Here is a 21,011-nt window from a genome sequence, read left to right on the forward strand (position 1 = left end):
GGACACTAACAGATGGAAACTCATCCCATGCTCGTGGCTAGGAAGAATTAATATCGTTAAAATGGCCATCCTGCCCAAAGCAATATACAGATTTGATGCAATCCCTATGAAACTACCAGCAACATTCTTCAATGAACTGGAACAAATAATTCAAAAATTCATATGGAAACACCAAAGACCCCGAATAGCCAAAGCAATCCTGAGAAAGAAGAATAAAGTAGGGGGGATCTCAGTCCCCAACTTCAAGCTCTACTATAAAGCCATAGTAATCAAGACAATTTGGTACTGGCACAAGAGCAGAGCCACAGACCAATGGAACAGACTAGAGAATCCAGACATTAACCCAGACATATATGGTCAATTAATATTTGATAAAGGAGCCATGGACATACAATGGCGAAATGACAGTCTCTTCAACAGGTGGTGCTGGCAAAACTGGACAGCTACATGTAGGAGAATGAAACTGGACCATTGTCTAACCCCATATACAAAAGGAAACTCAAAATGGATCAAAGACCTGAATGTAAGCCATGAAACCATTAAACTCTTGGAAGAAAACATAGGCAAAAACCTCTTAGACATAAACATGAGTGACCTCTTCTTGAACATATCTCCCCGGGCAAGGAAAACAACAGCAAAAATGAGTAAGTGAGACTATATTAAGCTGAAAAGCTTCTGTACAGCAAAAGACACCATCAATAGAACAAGAAGGATCCCTACAGTATGGGAGAATATATTTGAAAATGACACATCCGATAAAGGCTTGACGTCCAGAATATATAAGGAGCTCACACGCCTCAACAAACAAAAAACAAATAACCCAATAAAAAAATGGGCAGAGGAACTGAACAGAAAGTTCTCCAAAAAAGAAATACAGATGGCCAACAGACACATGAAAAGATGCTCCACATCGCTAATTATCAGAGAAATGCAAATTAAAACTACAATGAGGTATCACCTCACACCAGTAAGGATGGCTGCCATCCAAAAGACAAACAACAACAAATGTTGGCGAGGCTGTGGAGAAAGGGGAACCCTCCTACACTGCTGGTGGGAATGTAAGTTAGTTCAACCATTGTGGAAAGCAGTATGGAGGTACATCAAAATGCTCAAAACAGACTTACCATTTGACCCAGGAATTCCACTCCTAGGAATTTACCCTAAGAACGCAGCAATCAAGTTTGAGAAAGACAGATGCACCCCTATGTTTATTGCAGCACTATTTACAATAGCCAAGAATTGGAAGCAACCTAAATGTCCATCAATAGATGAATGGATAAAGAAGATGTGGTACATATACACAATGGAATACTACTCGGCCATAAGAAAAGGGCAAATCCAATCATTTGCAGCAACATGGATGGAGCTGGAGGGTATTATGCTCAGTGAAACAAGCCAAGCGGAGAAAGAGAAATACCAAATGATTTCACTTATCTGTGGAATATAAGAACAAAGGAAAAACTGAAGGAACAAAACAGCAGCAGAATCACAGAACTCAAGAATGGACTAACAGGTACCAAAGGGAAAGGGACTGGGGAGGATGGGTGGGTAGGGAGGGATAAGGGGGGGAGAAGTAGGGGGGTATTAAGATTAACATGCATGGGGGGGTAGGAGAAAAGGGAGGGCTGTACAACACAGAGAAGGCAAGTAGTGATTCTATAACATTTTGCTATGCTGATGGACAGTGACTGTAAAGGGGTTTATAGGGGAGACCTGGTATAGGGGAGAGCCTAGTAAACATAATATTCGTCATGTAAGTGTAGATTAGTGATACCAAAAACAAAGGAAAAAAAAAAAAAAAAAGAAAAAGGGCAGTTCCTGTGTGGTAACCTCCAACGAGTTCTACACAGGGTATAAAGGGCATATAAAAGTGTAGGCAAAGGGTCTGTTTGTGTTTATACAGAGGATCAAAGCCTAATTGGGCTACCCCAAAAATGAACTAAGATACGATATGAAAAAGAACTTCCAACATCTGCACTCTCTGGAAGACTCATGCCAGAAGATGATCATCAAAAAACCCCAACAAAGATCCACACACTGCTACAGCTGTAGATGCACACATCCCACCAGTTCCTGGACTTGCCATGGGAATGAGGAAGGAGATATCTAAGCTGGCCTGTGCATACAGTAAAAAAACAAATTTGACTGGATCTATACTGTTGGAACTCAACCAAGAATTTGGAGAAGTGCAAATTGTAGCGCTCCAAAGTCTTACAACTACAGACTATTTACTGTTAAAAGAACATATGGCATGTGAACAGTCCCCAGGAATGGGTTGTTTTAATTGGTCTGATTTCTCTCAGACTGTTCAAGTTCTGTTGGACAATATCCACCATATCATAGATAAGTTTTCACAAATGCCTAAGGTGCCTAACTGGTTTTCTTGGTTTCACTGGAGATGGCTGGTAATTACAGATATGCTTTGGTTATGTAACTATACTCCTATTATGTTAATGTGTGTGCGCAATTTAAGTAGTAGCTTAAAACCTATATATGCTGAAGTTACTCTATAAGAAGATATGTCAAAGAAATAATCAATCTTCCCATGTTTTCTTCCGCCTGCTACTTCTATAGCTTTTCTTCTTCCTTCCTAATTACAACCCTTAAATAGAATTCGTGCCTCATATCAAATTTACCAAGTATCATAATTCTTCCAAGTGGTAAAGATACCTCAAGACAAATGCTGGACATAGAAGCCACAGGGCATAAATATGCAAAGAAGTAAAAAGCTAACCTTTTCAAACAATAAGGCTTCCCTCTCACTTACCAACTTCACATTTCCCTGTATGGCCCCGGAAGATGACTGGTTAGCCAGAGACGGGTAAGATTCCTCAAGGGAGGAACAACCTAAGACAGGCACAGTCGCAGGGGGGCCATCAGGTGAGAAATTGGGGATCAACAGAGGTGAGGCTTAGAACCTCACACCCCCTGTTCTGAGAGAAATCTTCTGCATACGTGGATGTTTTATTGCCCTGGTCTAGCTTGGATTAACACATAGTCTACAGGCACACACCTGATCATCTACATTTGCTCTCTTACAACACTAAACTATGTTTTCTACCTTTATCTTGTATCTACCTACCACTTCAGCATTTTATTAAAAATAATAATAATAAAGAGAGAAATGTGGTATCCACATATAAATCAAGTATAAAAACCAAATGAGTATTCATATTTGAACTGACTGTTTAGAGTTCATAATGCATGAGCAAAACCGAAGGTTTCTGTGATGGCTGCCCTTGTACTGTTCACCATGTAAGAACTTATTCACTATGTAAGAATTTGTTCTCCATGTAAGAACTTGTTTGTTATGCCTCAGAAGATTGGAGACTGACGAAAATTAGGCTTGGGGTGGATTAATGATTGTGCATTGAGCATTGACTCCCCTATACAGAATTTTATTGTCGTTAACAACCATTTGATCAATAAATATGAGAGATGCCCTCACAAAAAAAAAAAAAAAAAAAAAGGACAGACTTCCAATGGTAAAATAAATAAGTAACCGGGATGTAATGTATAGCATAAGGAATATAGTCAAGATATTGTAACAGCTTGGTAGGGTGATAGCTGGAACCTAGAATTATGTATATAAATGTTCTACCACTGTGTTGTACACTTGAAACTAATGTAATGTAATACTGTGCGTCAACTACCCTTCAATAAAAAATAATTATTTAAAAAAAAAAAAAAAAAAGAATGCTTAAGCAAGTTCATAGGGTAAACTACGTCATGGAGAACTGACTTAGTCTACTTAAGATAAACCGATCGAGAAGCATCCCGAGTTAATACACTAACACAAGGCATTCTTTGACTTACTATTCATAGGAGCAATAAATGAGGTCATATTTAAGAATCAAAGGAGCAGTTTTCCATTATTTACTGTGAATTATTTTGTTCAAAACACGGAACTTACTTAAGAAATGTGGATAATCAGGTGTTTGTCAACCTTTCACACTGCAATAACTCCCCAAAGTGTGAGCCACAGGAGGTACTTACTTCTGACAGCCTGGTTTCTGAGCACCCTTCTCATGTTTCTCTTTTTCTAGGCGCTTCATGTTTCTCTCTGTGACCAGCTGCTGTCCAGGAACCATTGGAACCCCCATGGCTGCTGCAAATTTTGCTGCCCCTTGGCCAGTCAGAAAGCAATGAGATGTCTTGAGCCAGAAAAAGTGGAAAAATGGTCAGTTTTTTTGAAAAAGTTGAAATCGTTTTAACTGTTCCAACTGTGTGGAAATAATTACTTCTCTCTGGATACAAAGTCTCAGAAATGCAAAGCCCTGTCTTGCTTTTCCAAATGTTGAAAAGAGCGTGGTTCTCTGAGTTTTTTTATTTTCAAAAAACCCAAGAATGATGGAATATTACTAGGAAAGTGACATATGACCTTAAATTTAGAGAACTCAGTGCATTTTTATTTAACACATGCTATTAAACAGTTGGTCTGTTCAGTTTCTGAGCATTATGTTGTATGTGTTGAGTGAACACTGAAGAAAATACAAGAAGATAATGGGAAAGCAAAGTAACCACTAGTCAAGTGATTACTAGTCAAATTATACCATCAACAGAATCAGAGTCTTGGCTTATTTAACTTAAATAACATTACTTCTGTTGTTTTATATAATTTCAGGAGAAGAGTGATCTCAAGTACCTCCCCACAGTCAGAGCCCTTTTAATCAATGATGCACAGCAGTAACAATTCCTTAGGAAAAGGAGGCTTTATTCACACCTACCTGTTCCATAACGAGCCGTGCAAGTTTAATGGGATTTGCAATACAGCGGACTGCAGACACAGCTCCTGCAGACAGGTCTTTTCCATTCATGATACTAGCATCCATTTCAACTTCACCATTTACATTCAAGACAGACCCATGACCTAAAGCAAAGATGATGAAAGCAGGAATTAAGACTTTAGAATGGCTTCCAAGTTTCCTCTAAGCTGCCTACTTTAATTCATCCTCTATTCTATTGCCAGAGGAACATTTTTTAAAACACAAATCTGACTTGGCACCCCATTACCTACAAAATAAAAAGTACAAAGCCCTTCCTGATTTGGCCTCTGACTTTTTCCAGCTCCACCTCCTCAGCTACGTTTTACTGAGGTATTAGGTTGCCCTGAAAGTACCACAAGCTCTCACTACTCTGCGCCCTTGCGTGTGCTGTTCTCTTTACCACTAGCACTTTCTCCAGTTTTCTCTGCCTAGATAATGCCTATAAGTCTAGATACTCTTAACCTCTTTGTGCCTATTTCCTCATTTGTAAAATGGGTAAGAACAAAGCTCAAGAATATTTAAAGGGTAATAAAAATATCCAGCACCAAACAAGGTAAAATTTACGATGTCTGGTATCCAGTAAGAAATTACCAGGCACATGGACCCAAGCAGAACTTCCAGAGATGAAAAAGAAAGTCTGAAACAAAAAATAAGCTGATGGGATTAAAACCAGATTAGATACTGAAAGAGAAAAGATGAACGTGAAGACACAGCAATAGAAACTATCCAAAAACAAAAAACTGGGGGAAAAAATGAACAGAGCATCACTGAGCTCAGGAGCAATTTTCAAGCAGCTCAAAATATGTGTTCTTGGAGTCCCCAAGAGAAGAGGCGAGACAGAGGGACAAGAAAATATTTAAAGAAATAATGGATAGAATTTTTTCAAATGTGATGAAAACTATAAATTCAGATCCAAGAAACTTAATAAACTCTAAGCCAAAGAAACATGAAGAAAACTACACCAGGCACATCATGATCAAACAGCTTAGTGCTAATAAGAGAAAACCTTAAAAGCAGCCAGAGAAAGATACATTAGGTTGAGAGGAAAAGATAAGAATGATAATATACTTCTTATCAGAAACAAGACAAGCGAGAAGACCATAAAGCCCCAAAAGAAATAATTTGATACCCAGTGAAAATATCTTTCAAAAGCCAAAAACAAAGACTTTTTCAGACACACAAAAGCTGAAAGAATTCATCAGTAGCAAATGCACAATAGAAGAAATGTTATACACGCACACTACAAGAAAGAATAAAGGAAGTCTTTCAGGCAGAAGGAAAATGATATCAGAGAGCAATCAGGATCCAAACAAAGGAATGAAGGGCACTGGAAATGGCTAGTATGTAGATAAACAAATAACTCTTCCTTTTATTTTTACAATATCTTTAAAATATAACTGTTTATGTGAAAAATAATAACAAGGTATTGGGCAATATGTAACATACACAGAAGTAAAATACATGACAACATTATCCCAAAGGCTAGGAAAGGGGAGACAGAAGTATGCTGTCACAGGGCTCTTGCACTGGGCATGAAGTGCAATGTTACTTGAAGGTGAACTGTGATAAGTGATAGATGTACGCTATAAATCCTCAACTCCTAAAGAAGCCTAACTACTAAGCTAGCAAAGAAGGTAAGATGGAATCGTAAACAGCATTCAATCATTCCAAAAGGTGACAGATGACAGAAAAGAGGAAAAAGGCACAATAAATAGATTGGACAAACAAAACAACTAGCAAGATGATAGACTTACACCTCACCATATCAATAATCACATTAGACATAAATGATCTAAACATCCCAATAAAAAGCAGAGATGGTCAAACTGTATAACAAGGTAAGATACAGCTAGGTGCTGCATATAAGAAATCCACTTTAAATATAAAGACATAAATAGGTTAAAAGTAAAAGAATGGGATTATACCATGCTAAAGTGAACCAAAGGAAAGCTGAAACAGCTATATTAATATTGAGTAAAGTATACTTCAGAATAATGTACATTTAATAATAATAATGATACTGAGTAATGATAAAGGGGTCAATTCATCAAGGAAACAACAATCTATGCACCTAACAACAGTTTCAAAATACACAAAGCAAAACTGATAGAACTCGAAGGAGAAATTGACAAATCCACAATTATAATTAAAGACTTCAATACTCCTTTCTCAGTAATTAATAGAAATAGACGAAAATCCAAGATTCAGAAGATCCACACAACAGTGTCAACCAGCCTTACCTCACTGAGGTTTACTGAGTTTTCCATCTGACAACCCCAGACACATTCATTTTAAGTGCAAATGGGATATTCACCAAGACAGACCATATTCTGGGCCAAAAAAAACCCTCACAAAATTTAGAAGAATGCAAATCACACAAAGTATATCCTTTGATCATAACAGAAATAAACTAAAAATCAGCAACAAAGAGATATTTGGAAAATCCACAAATATCTAGAAATTAAGCATTACACTTCTAAATAACCTATGGTGCAACGAGGAAGTCACAAGGGAAATTAAAACATATCTTGCATAGAATAAAAATGAAAAGGCAAAAACTTGCAGGATGCAAACAATGCAGGACTTAAAGTAATATTTAAAGCATTAAATGCTTGTATTAAAAGAAGAATAGCTCCAAATTCATGATCTAATAGGGAAAAGAATTGCACATTATTCCCTTTAAGCTGAAGTAAGGAAGTCATGAAGAGAAATCAGGGAAATTCAGAACTGAAAATGAGCAAGAGGAAAAAGAAAAAAACAAAGAAAATCTACAAAAACTTCCCCAAACCCCGAGCTAGTTCTTTAAAAAGAGCAATAAACTTGGTAAACTCTAAATAGATTGGCCAAGGAAACAAAACAAGAACAAATTACAAAGATGAAGAATGAAAGAGGGAGCCTCTCTACTGGCTCTACAGACATTAAAAGAATAATGATGTAATTTTATGCGTATAAATGCAGCATGTTATACAAAATAGAAACATTCCTTGAAAGACACCCTGAACAAAGCTCAAGGAAGAAACGGATAACTTGAATAGTTCCATACATACTAAATAAGTTGATGTCTTCACTAAAAGTTTTCCATCAAAACAAAACAAAAATAAACAAAAGGCTCCAGTCTCAGACAGCTTTACTGGCAAATTTTACCAAACATTAAAAAAAAAATTACCAGTCTTATACAAACTCTTAAGAAAAAAAGGAGCGACACTTTCCAATACATCCTATGAAGTCAGCATTAGCCTCTTATCAAAACAAGAGAGATGTTACAACTATGGGCCAATATCCACCATGAACATAGATGCAAAAGCCTCAGAAAAACACTATCAAAGCAAAACAGATAACACATAACAACAAATGGTTAGTCCCAGGGATGCAAAACTCAGGAACCAATCAATCAATCAAATCAATCAAAAAAATCAATCAATATTTACCATTTCAACAGACAAAAGAAAAACCTTATAGTCATCCTCGTAGATGCAGAAAAAGCATTTGGCAAAATTCAACATCCATACATTATAATAAAAATCTCAGGAAACTAAGAAGAAGGGAACTTCTTAACCTGAGAAACGGTATCTATAAAATCCTACAACCAACACCATACTTAATGGTGAAAGACAGTGCTTTCCACCAAGATTAGGAATAACACAAGGATGTTTGCTCTCATCACTCCTATTCAACATAATATTGAGGGGTTTAGCCAGTGCAAAAAGGCAAGGACTTAATAAAGACATAAAAGGCATAAAGACTGGAAATGAATAAAATCTTCTGTAGATAACACTTACTATACAGCAACAGTAATTAAGACGGTGAGACAGTCCTAGATCGATGGAGCAGAATAGAGAACTCAGGAACAAGACCCACAGAAATATACAGTAAACTGATCTTTGACAAAGGAGCTGTAATATGGTGATTTTTAATAAATACATATTTTGGTTTCTGTGCAAGGTTCCTGGCTTACAGCTCCCAAAAGCCTTGGACTAAGGGATACGAGCCATGGGATCACCTATTGTTATATTTGGTCTTCTGTCCTCAGTTCTACAAATTGCTTCAGAGCCATAAAGATGAATGGATGTCTTATGCAAAACAAACTGCTTTTAACCACAATAGAGTTTCTGTTAATGAGGAGACTCTTGGAAATCCCCTAAAGATGAAGGGGGGGACCAGTTGCTAGGGGAACAACCCATGAATACCGCTTTAGAACTTTCAGTCCCACCCCGGATTTCCTGGAAGGGGAGGGGAATTGAGTCAATCACCAATAGTCAGCGACTTAGTCAATCCTGCCTATGTTACGAAACTTCCATAAAAACCCGAAAGGATGGGGTTCAGAGTGCTTCCAGGCTGGGGAACCAGAATACTTCCACATGCACCCAGGCCAGGCCCCAAACTCCAAAGGGACAGAAGCTCCTTTGTTTGGGACCTCACCCTCTGTTACCTCTTCATCTGGCTGTTGATTCATATCCTTTAATATCCTTTGCAATAAACTGGTCACTTAGTGAGTGAACTGGTTTCCTGAGTTCTGTGAGCTGCTCCAGCAAATTAATGAAACACCGGGAAGGGGTCCTGGGAACCTCTGGTTTGTAGCTAGTCTGTCAGAAGCACAGGTAACAACCTGGACCTGTGATTGGCATCTCAAGTGCAGGGAGGTCTTGCGGGGATGAGCTGTTCACCTGAAGCTGTCTCCAGGCAGCTGGTGTGCGAATGGAGCTGAATTGTTAGGACACTCGGCTGCTGTAGGAGCCTTGTGTGGTGGCGTGGGAAAAGCCAAGCACATTGGAACTGGTGCAGAATCTTCAGAGCCGAGGCAATGCAGTGGAGCAAAGATAAGGCTTCTCAACAAACGTGCTCGAACAACTGGGCCTCCATATGCAACAAAATGAATGTAGACACAGACCTTAAACCCTTCACAAAGATTAATTCAAAACAGATCACGGACCTAAATGTAAAGTGCAGAATTCTAAGACTCCTAGAAGACAGCATAGGAGAAAATCTAGATGAACCTGAGATTTACTTTTTTAGATAAAATACTAAAGGCATGAAGCCCGAAAGAAGAAATGGTTAAACTAGATTTCATTAAAAATGAAAGAATGCTATATCAAAGACACTGCCAGGAGAAATGAAAAGACATGCTACAGACTAGTAGAAACTATGTGTAAAAGATACGTCTATGTGTGACTGAAGGACGGTCATCCAAATTACAGAAAGAACTCTTAAACTCAATAATAAATAAACAACCAGCCTGATTAAACCTTATTTATTTATTTATTTGATTAAACCTTATAGATGTCACATTATAAGTAGTTCAGGAAGAGAGTGGATACTTACAGATCATGTAATCCTAAAGACTCTTTGACAACTTACAAAATTGAATTGTAGGGAGAATAAATTAACTATTTAAAGTTCTATGTAAATATTGCTCAACTCCAGTGGAAGCGAAGGACCATTATATGGTTGCCACTCTAAGTCTTTAAAGAATATTTCTAGCATTCAAATCTATAAGTTTAATTTTTACAGTGTTGGTTTCCAATAAATAAACCACTTCCTAATAAACTAAGTATTATCAAAGAAGTTTTAAACATAAAGTGAAATACATGTTGAAATATGAACACAGTATAAACAAAGACGATGTGTTTACACTCAGATAAGCTGCATCGCAAGGGCTGATTATTGCCACCTAGCTCAGTTCCCAAACAATTCTTCCAGGGGATTACTACAGAGGCTGCCAGAAATACTGTGTGCTTGTACTGACCTCAACTGGCAAAGGCGGATGGAAAACAAGAGCTCGAGGTGGGCTGTATGTTGTTAAAAGTTCTACCTTTCCCCCTAAATCTTTGATTTCCTTCTTCTCAGCCCTACTCTCTTCTCCCTCAATGTGCTGAATGTCAGACACCTGGGAAATTAGAAGGAAGACGCTCAGAAGGCAGGCTTGGTACGGAGCGAAAGATGGAGAACTAGCTGCTCTACTTCCCTAATCCATACTTCCCGGGTTCATGCAGATGACTCATCCTATTAGCTCAGAGACGGTGGGGAGACCAGAATGACCTGCTCCAAATGGAGGTCCTTGGGGAAAGAGTGGGGTTTGTACGCCAAGAGGGTCCCAACTACTAACAGGCATACAGTTCAACAAATCCCTCACTGAAACAACGAGCTGCTCCCCCTGCTGGCAAGGGCAGCATGTAGTAAATTCTGCTTCAACAACCACGCAGCCACATTGATTCTGTAACGTCTTCCTATGTTGACTACAGTAACTGCACTAGTGGGGGTGAGGATTTAAAAACGTGGGTAAATGCTGAACCACCATCTCGTATACTTGAAATTAAGATCGTACATCAACTATACTTCAATTAAAAAAAAGAAAAAGTGCTGTCATGTTTCACTGTATGGTCAGGCCGACTTAGGAAATTTTGCATTGAGTCTTAAAGAGTGCTTGGCAGAGGCAAAGTGACTGAAGAAATACTCAGTGGATATCGGATGACGACTGAGACTGGTTACGATCTCCTGGAATTCTTTTTCCGGACAGATGGTGGGTAGGTGGCATAATCCCAAAAAGTATTTTAATCCTTAGATCATAGGTTTTTTATTTTAAAATGAAAAGGTAAATTAATGTCTTCCAGCAGTTACCTAACTTTTTAGTGCCTTATTTTTCTAATTTGAGAAATGAGCATAATAATTATACCTAACTTACAGAACTACAGTACAGATTAAATGAATTAAATCATGACCATTGCTTGGTACATGGTAGAGACTCAGTAGTTATGACGGTTTACTCCTCTGAGGACAGAGTGAAAGAAGCCAACCACAAAAGAATATACTCTGCATGAGGGCATTTGTATAAAATCTACAGAATGCAAATTAATCTACGACAGAGGTAGATCATAAGATGCCTGGTGCTGGGGATGGCGGGGGGAGGTTAACTTCAAAGTGGCATGAGAGAACCTTTGGGGTGATGGAAATGTTTTAAATCTTGATTACACAGGTGCATACACTTTACAAAACATAAAATGGATACAGTTTTTGGTTGCAGTCTACCCACCCCCAACAAAAAGATGTAATGAAAAAGCCTCCTGCTGGACAGATCAGCTTAAAGATGGCGGAATAGGAAGGCAAGATAGAAACCTCCTCCTAAAAACACATAGAGGAGGAAAATACGGCAAATGCAACTAGACCTGAAAACGACTTGAAGACTGCAGAACAGACTCCCTACACCTGAGGAAGAAGAGAGGACCGCACAGAAAATGGTGAGGCGGCAAAGCCGAGACCGAGCAGGAGCCCTCCTGCCACACCAGGCCACAGGCGGGAGAAAGAGCAGAAGAGTGGGGAGGGGATGGGAGCCCAGGAGGGCTGCACCCCTGGCCCTGGAGATCTGCTCTGGGAGCACGAGCCCACGTTACACTGGATTCTGGTAATTAGTGGGGTTGGACACAAGGGGCAGGCGGAACCCTCTGGGAGGCTGAGACCCCAGCCAGTGTGCAGGGCAGGCACGCTCCTCCAGTCCTGAGACCCAAAGCAGAGGTGGTGCCAGCAGTGGGAGGGGTACCAGAGAGGACGAGGGCTGCACAGAAGAACTCTGAGGAGAAAGAGCAGGTGGAGGACACCGCCCCAGCCCTTCCTCAGCTCAACAGACAGGGAACTCTTGGGAGATCCGGCCACTCCATGCCTCTTGCTGGCAATGCAGCCCTGAGGCACCTTCCTGCACACTGCCGGGAACCAACCCCCTGGGCCCAGTGGCAGCATCAGACTTTGCCGCCGGCAGGCAGCGAGAGATTTTCCCAGCTTGCCTGGCTCCACTTCAGCCCAACTGGGGAGGTGCCTGGAGGAGACAGCCCCAACAGCTCCTTCCCCCCTGTGGGTGTCCAAACCCAGAGCTGTGTGTTGGGCTGGGGCACATCTGTCCGCCCACCCCATTAGCCCTGCAGGTCCACCATTCCTGTGGGCCAGGCAGAGGGCAGCCCCACCTACAGCAGGCTCAACAGAGATGCCTGAGCTGATCACAAAAGCAGCAGCTCAAGCAAACTGCCCACCCAGACTCAGACCACTACAGACGCCAGACAGAAAGGCGGCCCACCCATGGCATACCAACAACCAGGACCCCTGCAAAACCGAGCCAGGCACCTGAGAGTAAAGAATCTTCTGGGCACCACAGCACACCTTCTTCATAAAGCTATTACTCTTTAGACCAGAAAGAATAGCAGAGACACCTAATACAAAGGAAGAAACAGAATCCCTGACAAAATGAGCAGGCAGAGGAATTTCATCCAATTAAAACTGCAAGGCAGAACCCCAGAAAGAGGGCTTGTGACTCTGGGATTAAATCCTGGGGCAAAACACCTTTGAAACCAAAATCAGTCAAAGGGAGAAATAAAGTGGGAGAGACCCGTTTATTTCTTATAAGCAGTCATTCCACATCTCTCTCAACCAGGCTGCAGCAGAAGAGACCCCACCTAACCTCTCCGGTCCATATAAGCTCTTGCTTGCCCTTGTAATTACCACTGATATGGAGATGGACTACTTCTCTCCACCTCCTGGAAACACCTATTGATATGGAGATGCACTAAGGCCACACAAAAGATTCTGGAAATACTACAATTTTACCCACAGCCCAACCCTACAGAACTCTCTCCTTACAATATACTTGTTTCCCATCTTCCGCAATGGTCCCTGGGTGAGAAAACTGGAGCACTATAACGAGACTAGCAACAGCAATAAAATCATGATAATCCTCAAGCCAGAGGAGTCAGCTAAATTCAAAGTCCTATGCAGATTTAGTCCACAGGGTTAAATGAAACAGAGATCACCAATCTTCTTGATAAAGATTTAAAAATAAAAGTCATAAGCATGCTCATGGTTTACAGAAAAGTATTCAAGATCTCAGGGAGGACTTCAACAAAGAGATAGAAAACCTGAAAAAGAGCTACTCAGTGCTGAAAAATACAGTATCTGAAATGAAACATACATGGAGGGATTTAAAAGATTGGATCATGTAGAGGAGAAGGTAAATGAAACAAATTAGAGAACAGGAAAACAAAGAAGCTGAGGAACAGAGAGGAAAAAAGGATCTCTAGGAATCAATAAGAGAGCTATGTTACCAATCCAAACCAAACAATATTCACATAACAGGGGTATCAGAAGGAGAAGAGAAAGACAAAGGGATAGAAAGACTGCTTAAGGAAATTATTGCTGAAAACTTCCCCAATCTGGGGAAGGAAATAGACACTCAGATCATGAAAGCACAGAGATCCCCTAATACAAGGAAAGCCAGCAAGACAAAACCAACATGTATAAAAATTAAAATGGCAAAAATCAAGGATAAGGAGAGAGTGTTGAAAGCAGCCAGAGAAAAAGGATTACTTATAAAGAAAACCCCATCAGGCTATCAGCAGACTTCTCAACAGAAACTCTTATTAAAGCCAGAAGGGAGTGGCATGATATATTTAATATACTGAAACAGAAGGACCTCCAGCTAAGAATCCTCTATCCAGGGAAATTATCATTAAAATTTGAGGCAAGGATTAAACAATTTCCAGATAAATAAAAGTTAAGGAATGTACCACCACTAAGCCAGTCTTACAATATGTTAAAGGGGTTGCTATAGATGGAAATAACCCTATACCTAAATAGCTTTCACCAGTAAAAATAAGCCCATAGTAACGGTAGTAGAACAACTAACTGCCAAACAAGTATGAAATTAAAACAAAAGAAGCAAAATCAACTATACACAAAATCAGTCAAGGGATACACAAAAAGTGCAGATTATGACATCTAATATGAAAAATGTGGAAGAGGAAGAAGAAGAAAAAAGTACCTTTAGATTGTGTTTGAAATAGAGTAATCAGTGATTTAAGATAGACTGTTACATAGAAATAAAATTTAAAAAGAGAGAGAAATCCAATTATAACACTAAAGAAAACCACCAATAACGAGAATAAGAGAGGAGATATAAAAAAACAGCAGAAAACAACAGAATGGCAATAAGTACATACCTATCAATAATCACCTTAAATGTAAAGGGACTGAATGTACCAATCAAAAGACACAGAATGGAAGAATGGATAAGGGAACAAGACCCATCTATATGCTGCCTACAAGAGACTCATTTCAGACCCAAAGACATACACAGACTAAAAGTGAGGGGAGGGGATGGAAAAAGATATTCCATGCAAATAATAGAGAGAAAAAAGCAGCATAGCAGTATTTATATGGATAACACTGAATTCAAACAAAGAAAGTAGCAAGAGACAAGGACATTACACAATGATACAGGGATCAGTCCCAAAAGGAGGATATAATCGTTATAAATACCTATGCACCCAACAGAATCACCTAAATATGTAAAACAAATACTAATAGAATTAAAGGATGAAATAGATTGTAACACATTCATTTCAGGAGACTTTATTTAACATGCAACTCACATCAATAGACAAATCAACCAGGCAGAAAATAAACAAGGAAACAGAGGCATTGAACAACACATTATATCAAACGGACTTAACATATATCTACAGAACACTCCACCCAAAAGCAGCAGGATACACATTTTTCTCGAGTGTACATGGAACGATCTCCAGAAAAGATCACATACAAGGCCACAAGAAGAACCTTAATAAAGTAAAAAAGCCTGAAACTATATCAAGCAGCTTCTCAGACCACAATGGTATGAAACTAGAAATAAATTACCCAAAGAAAAAAAAAGACTTATAAGACTTATAAACACATGGTGGCTAAACAATGTGCTTTTAAATAATCAGTGGATCAATGAACAAATTAAAACAGAAACTGATCAATACGTGGAGACAAATGAAAACAAAAATACAACAGCCCAAAATCTGTGGGATGCGGCAGAGGCAGTTCTAAGAGGAAAGTACATAGCAATACAGGCTTACCTCAAGAAATAAGAACAATCCCAAGTAAACAATCTAAAATCACAATTAAATAACTACAAAAAGAAGAAGAAATGAAACCCTAAGTCAGTAGAAGGAGGGACAGAGCAGAAATAGAGAAGAATATAACAATAAAAATTCAATTGAACCAGGAGCTGGTTATTTGAGAAAATAAACAGAACAGATAAACCCCTAGTCAGACTTATCAAGAAAAAAAGAGTGTACACACATAAACAGAATCAGAAATGAAGAAGGAATACAAGGGATACAGCAGAAATCAAAAAAATTATTAGAGAATACTATGAAAAATTATATGCCAATAAATTGGACAACTTAGAAGAAATGGACAACTTCCTAGAAAAGCACAACCTTCCAAGACTGACCCAGGAAGAAACAGAGAATCTGAACAGACCAATTACCAGCAGTGAAATCGAACTGGTAATCAAAAAACTCCTCAAAAACAAAACTCCATGTCCAGACTGCTTCACAGCTGAATTGTACCAAACATTTAAAGAGCAAGTATCCATGCTTTTTAAAGCAATCCAAAAAATAGAAGAGGAGGAGGAATCATTCTATGAGGCCAGCATCACTCTAATACCAAAACCAGGCAAAGAAACCACACACACAAAAATTACTGACCAATATCCTGATGAACATAGATGCAAAAATCCTCAACAAAATATTAGCAAAACAAATCCAAAAATACATCAGAAAGATCATCCATCATGACCAAGTGGGATTTATTCCATGGAGGCAAGGATGGTACAATATTTATAAATCCATCAATATCATACACATTAACAAAAAGGATAAAAACCAGATGATCATCTCAACAGATGCTGAAAAAGCATTCAACAAAATTCAACATCCATTCATGAAAAAAACTCTCACCCAATTGGGTATAGAGGGTACGTACCTTAACATAATAAAGGCCATATATGACAAACCCATAGCCAACATCATACCTAATAGCGAAAAGCTGAGAGCTTTTCCTCTAAGATCAGAAATAAGACAAGGATGCCCACTCTCACCACTTTTATTCAACATAGTACTGGAGGTCCTAGTTGTGGCAATCAGACAACACAAAGAGATAAAAGGCATCCAAACTGGTAAGGAAGAATTTAATCTCTCACTGTTTGCACATGACATGATATTATACATAGAAACCCTAAAGACTCCACCAAAAAATAATATAACTGAATTCAACAAAGTTGCAGGATACAAAATTAATACACAGAAATCTGTTGCATTCCTATATACTAACAATGAACTAGCAGAAAGAGAAATCAGGAAAACAACTCCATTTACAATTGCATCAAAAGAATAAAATACCTAGGAATAAACCTAACCAAGGTGAAATACATATACTCTGAAAACCACAAGACACTCATGAGAGAAATTAAAGAAGACAACAAAAATGGAAATCTATCCTATGCCCACGGATAGGAAGAATTAATATGGTCAAAATGGCCATCCTGCCCAAAGCAATTTACAGATTTAATGCAACCCCTATCAAAACACCAACAGCATTCTTCAATGAACTAGAACAAACAGTTCTAAAATTCACTGGGACCACAAAAGACCCTGAATAGCCAAAGCAATCCTGAGGAAGAAGAACAAAGGTGGGGGGATTACACTACCTAACTTCAAGCTGTACTACAAAGCTACAATAATCAAAACAATTTGGTACGGGCACAAGAACAGACCCATAGATCAATGGAGCAGAATAGAGGGCCCAGATATAAACCCACCCATTTAAGGTCAATTAATATATGATAAAGGAGCCATGGATATACAATGGGGAAAAGACGGCCTTTTCAACAACTGGTGTTGGCAAAACTGGACAGCTACATGTAAGAGAATGAAACTGGATTATTGTCTAACTCCATGTACAAAAGTAAACTCGAAATGGATCAAAGACCTGAATGTAAGTCATGAAATAACTCTTAGAAAACATAGGCAAAAATCTCTTGAATATAAACATAAGCAACTTTTTCCTGAACACATCTCCTTGGGCAAGGGAAACAAAATAAAAAATGAACAAGTGGGACTACATCAAACTAAAAAACTTCTATACAGCAAGGACACACACCATCAGCAGAACAAAAAGGTATCCTAGAGTATGGCAGAATATATTTGTAAATGACTCATCTGATAAGGGTTTAACATCCAAAATATATAAAGAACTCATCTGCTTCAACACCCCCCCCAAAAAATAACCAAATCAAAAAATGGGTAGAGGACCTGAACAGACACTTCTCCAAAGAAGAAATGAAAATGGCCAACAAGCACATGAAAAGATGCTCCATGTTGCTAATAATCACGGAAGTGCAAATTAAAACTACAATGAGATATCATCTCACACCAGTCGGAATGGCCACTACCCAGAATACAAGAAATAACAAATACTAGTGAAGGTGCAGACAAATAGGAAACCTCCTACACTGTTGGTGGGACTGCAAATTGGTGTCACTACAGTAAAGCAGCATGGAGGTTCCTCAAAACACTAGAAATAGAAATACCATTAGACCCAGTAATTCCACTCCTAGGAGTTAATCCAAAGAAAACAAAATCTCTGATTCAAAAAGATATATGCACCCCTATGTTTATCACTACACTGTTTGCAATAGCCAAGATATGGAAGCAACCTAAGTGTCCATCAGTAGATGAATGGATAAAGAAGATGTGGTACATATACACAATGGAATACTATTCAACCACAAGAAAGAAACAAATCCTGTCATTTGCAACAACATGGATGGAGCTGGAGGGTATTATGCTCAGTGAAATAAGCCAGGTGGAGAAAGACAAGTACCAAATGATTTCCCTGATTTGTGGAGTATAACAACAAAGCAAACTGAAGAACAAAACAGCAGCAGACTCACAAACTCCAAGAAGGGACTAGTGGTTACCAAAGGGAAGGGCAGGTGGGAAGTGAGGGAGAAGGGGATTGAGAGGTATTATGATTAGTACACAAGGTGTAGGGAGGATTATGGGGAAGACAGTGTAGCACAGAGCAGTGACTCTGTGGCATCTTACTACACTGATAGACAGTGACTGCAATAGGGGGGGACTCTATAATATGGGTGAATGTAGTAACCACATTGTTTTTCATGTGAAACCTTCATGAGAGTGTATATCAATAGTACCTTAATAACAAAAATTATAATAAAAAAGAAGATATAATAGAATATTATTCAGCCATAAAAAGAAAAGAAATCCTCTCATTTGCAACAACATGGACGAATCTAGAGGGTATTATCCTCAGTGAAATAAGCCAGGCAGACAAAGACAAATACCATTACAATTTCAATTATTTGTGGAATTTGAAACAAAGCAAAACAGAAGGAACAAAACAGCATTAGACTCATGGAAGCTGAGAAGTGACCAGTGGTTACCAAGGGGCAGGGGGACTGTTGAACCATTGTGCTGTACATCTGATGAATTTTAAAAAAATTATGATAATAAAAGCCAAAACAAACAAACAAAAAGCCTCTTGCTACCTGAATTCCAGGAAGCGGGTTAAAAAAAAAAGGTGCACTGATGGATTTCACAATTCTTAAAGCAACTTGGTCAACGGGTAAAAAGAGTAAAGTTAAATATCTTCAGTATATTAAATTTTACCACATAGCTGATGAGATTCACTGACACTTTAGGAAGTTCTCTATCTTCTGGGGAAGACGCTGAACCCTGTTTGGCATCACTTAGTAGTTGCAGTGCAAATCTACCTGCGTTGAACTCGGGATCATCTTCCAGGACGGTCACGGCTCCTTCCACGGCGTCAACCGCGCTCTTCCCCTCCTTGAGGATGCTGTAGCCCACGGTGGCGGCTCTGACGACACCCTGGCGCACCCGCTCTTTCCGGTCCTTGGAGAAACTGCTGGCCCCGCCGCCATGGACCACGACCACGGGATTCATGTTGACGGATCCTAAGCATCAGGAAGAGGAAAGAGTCATCATCTCAAACGGACTCACGAAAACCGCACGGGGTGTAATGCTGGGAGGGTTCGTTGGGGACGAGGTCTAGTTTCCATTCCCGGCGGGAGGCAGGGTTTACAGCCTAAGGCAATTTCCTGAGAGCACGGGGGTGGAGGAAAAGACGCGGCTCCGACTGAACTCTGCACAAAATGCCCGCAGCACCCGTGGCCTCCTGCTTCCCCCGGTAGCACCTGGCCTGGGGCACCTGCGGCCCTCGTGGTGGGGGGCCGGGGGTTCCGAGATGAAGAGCCCGTGTCCCCTCCTCACCGGCTGCCATCGGCCTGTTTCCCTGGAGAACTTCGGCCACTGACCCGTACTGCCCCGGCTGCGAAGGGACGGGGAAGGCGTCCGGGGACCAGAGCCTCCAGCACTCCTTCTGGGGTCCACATGGGATCCCGTTTCCCCTGGGGAGGTCCCTTTTCACATGCCTAGAAGTCCTGGATAACTGAAGGCCACTGGTGGGGCCTCTGGGAAAGACACCAGCCCTAAAGCTGTTACTAATTCCGCGGAAGCCGAAGCACCCGGGTCTTGCCGCATGTCAGAAGCCATTCCGGGCCTGTCAGAGGTGGGAGACAGCGGCGACCACGGTCACCAAACTGGCCCCGGGGGAAAGAGGGTAGAGAGGGCCGTATGGGGTCTGAGGTCCACAGCTGAAACCTGCTGCTTGCGAGCAATCGCCGGCCCAGGATGCTTCCTGGTGGGCTAGCGCAGGTCCCATGCAGCAGGCCTGAGGATTAAGGGCAGGTGCTCGGGTTGGGGCTGAACAGGCACTTGCAGGCGGGGCTCAGCATCCAGGCTCCCGCGGATCTTTTCGGGTCCAGGCCATGTAGGGACCGACCGAGCCACACCCACGGAATTCTGGGGGACAACCCTAAGCTGGTGAGGTCCACCCCCTTGCAGAGATGCTCCCTATCGCACGGGAGTTCCTCAGCCTTGACAATCCGGGCCCTGCAATCTCGTCGGCGCCATCCCGCCTCGAACCCCCGTACCAGGGAGGGAGCTTCCCCAGCTCCGGCGACCGGCAGGGCCGTCGCCTCAACGAGGACGCGGCGGGAGGCGGACGCCGGGACCTCAGGCCGAGTCTCCCAGCCGGCCGCGGACCGTCTGCTAGGTGGGTGCGAACACCGCAAAGCCCGCGACCGTTTCTCCGGCAACGGCTCAGCGCCTGCGTACGAGGTCCGGGCCGGCGCGACCAGACGCGCAGGATTACCGTAAAGCCTGACGCGTAAAGACCTGCGCGCAGTATTACCGTAAAGCCCGGCGCGCGGCCGCCGCTCGAGATCTTGCACCTCTGCGGGCTTCTGTCTTCCCTGCTGGGGCTCAGCAGTCCGCCTCCCGGGACCGGAACCACGCGGGCCCTCTGCTCACGTCAGCTTCCTGAATGGGGTGCGGA

General features: G+C 40.8%; 2 protein-coding genes across 2 annotated transcripts in view; one reads left to right on the forward strand and one right to left on the reverse strand.

Moving 5' to 3' along the window:
* AHNAK (AHNAK nucleoprotein) overlaps positions 1–4,445 on the forward strand; it is a 134,371-nt gene extending 129,926 nt beyond the window's left edge. Inside the window, exon 6 of the mRNA XM_057506982.1 lies at positions 4,047–4,445. Within this exon, the coding sequence (XP_057362965.1) occupies positions 4,047–4,069 (23 nt within the window). The 3' untranslated portion in view covers positions 4,070–4,445. The remainder of the gene's footprint in view (positions 1–4,046) is intronic.
* ASRGL1 (asparaginase and isoaspartyl peptidase 1) overlaps positions 1–20,412 on the reverse strand; it is a 32,413-nt gene extending 12,001 nt beyond the window's left edge. The window contains exons 1-4 of the mRNA XM_036925769.2: positions 19,886–20,412; positions 19,369–19,569; positions 4,728–4,870; positions 3,997–4,154 (exon numbers count right to left, since the gene is read on the reverse strand). Of these exons, the coding sequence (XP_036781664.2) occupies positions 3,997–4,154; positions 4,728–4,870; positions 19,369–19,569; positions 19,886–19,895 (512 nt within the window). The 5' untranslated portion in view covers positions 19,896–20,412. The remainder of the gene's footprint in view (positions 1–3,996; positions 4,155–4,727; positions 4,871–19,368; positions 19,570–19,885) is intronic.
* Between the last annotated feature and the right edge of the window lie 599 nt (positions 20,413–21,011).

This window comes from Manis pentadactyla, chromosome 9 (genome assembly GCF_030020395.1).
Source record: "Manis pentadactyla isolate mManPen7 chromosome 9, mManPen7.hap1, whole genome shotgun sequence".
In the NCBI taxonomy this organism is placed as follows: domain Eukaryota; kingdom Metazoa; phylum Chordata; class Mammalia; order Pholidota; family Manidae; genus Manis; species Manis pentadactyla.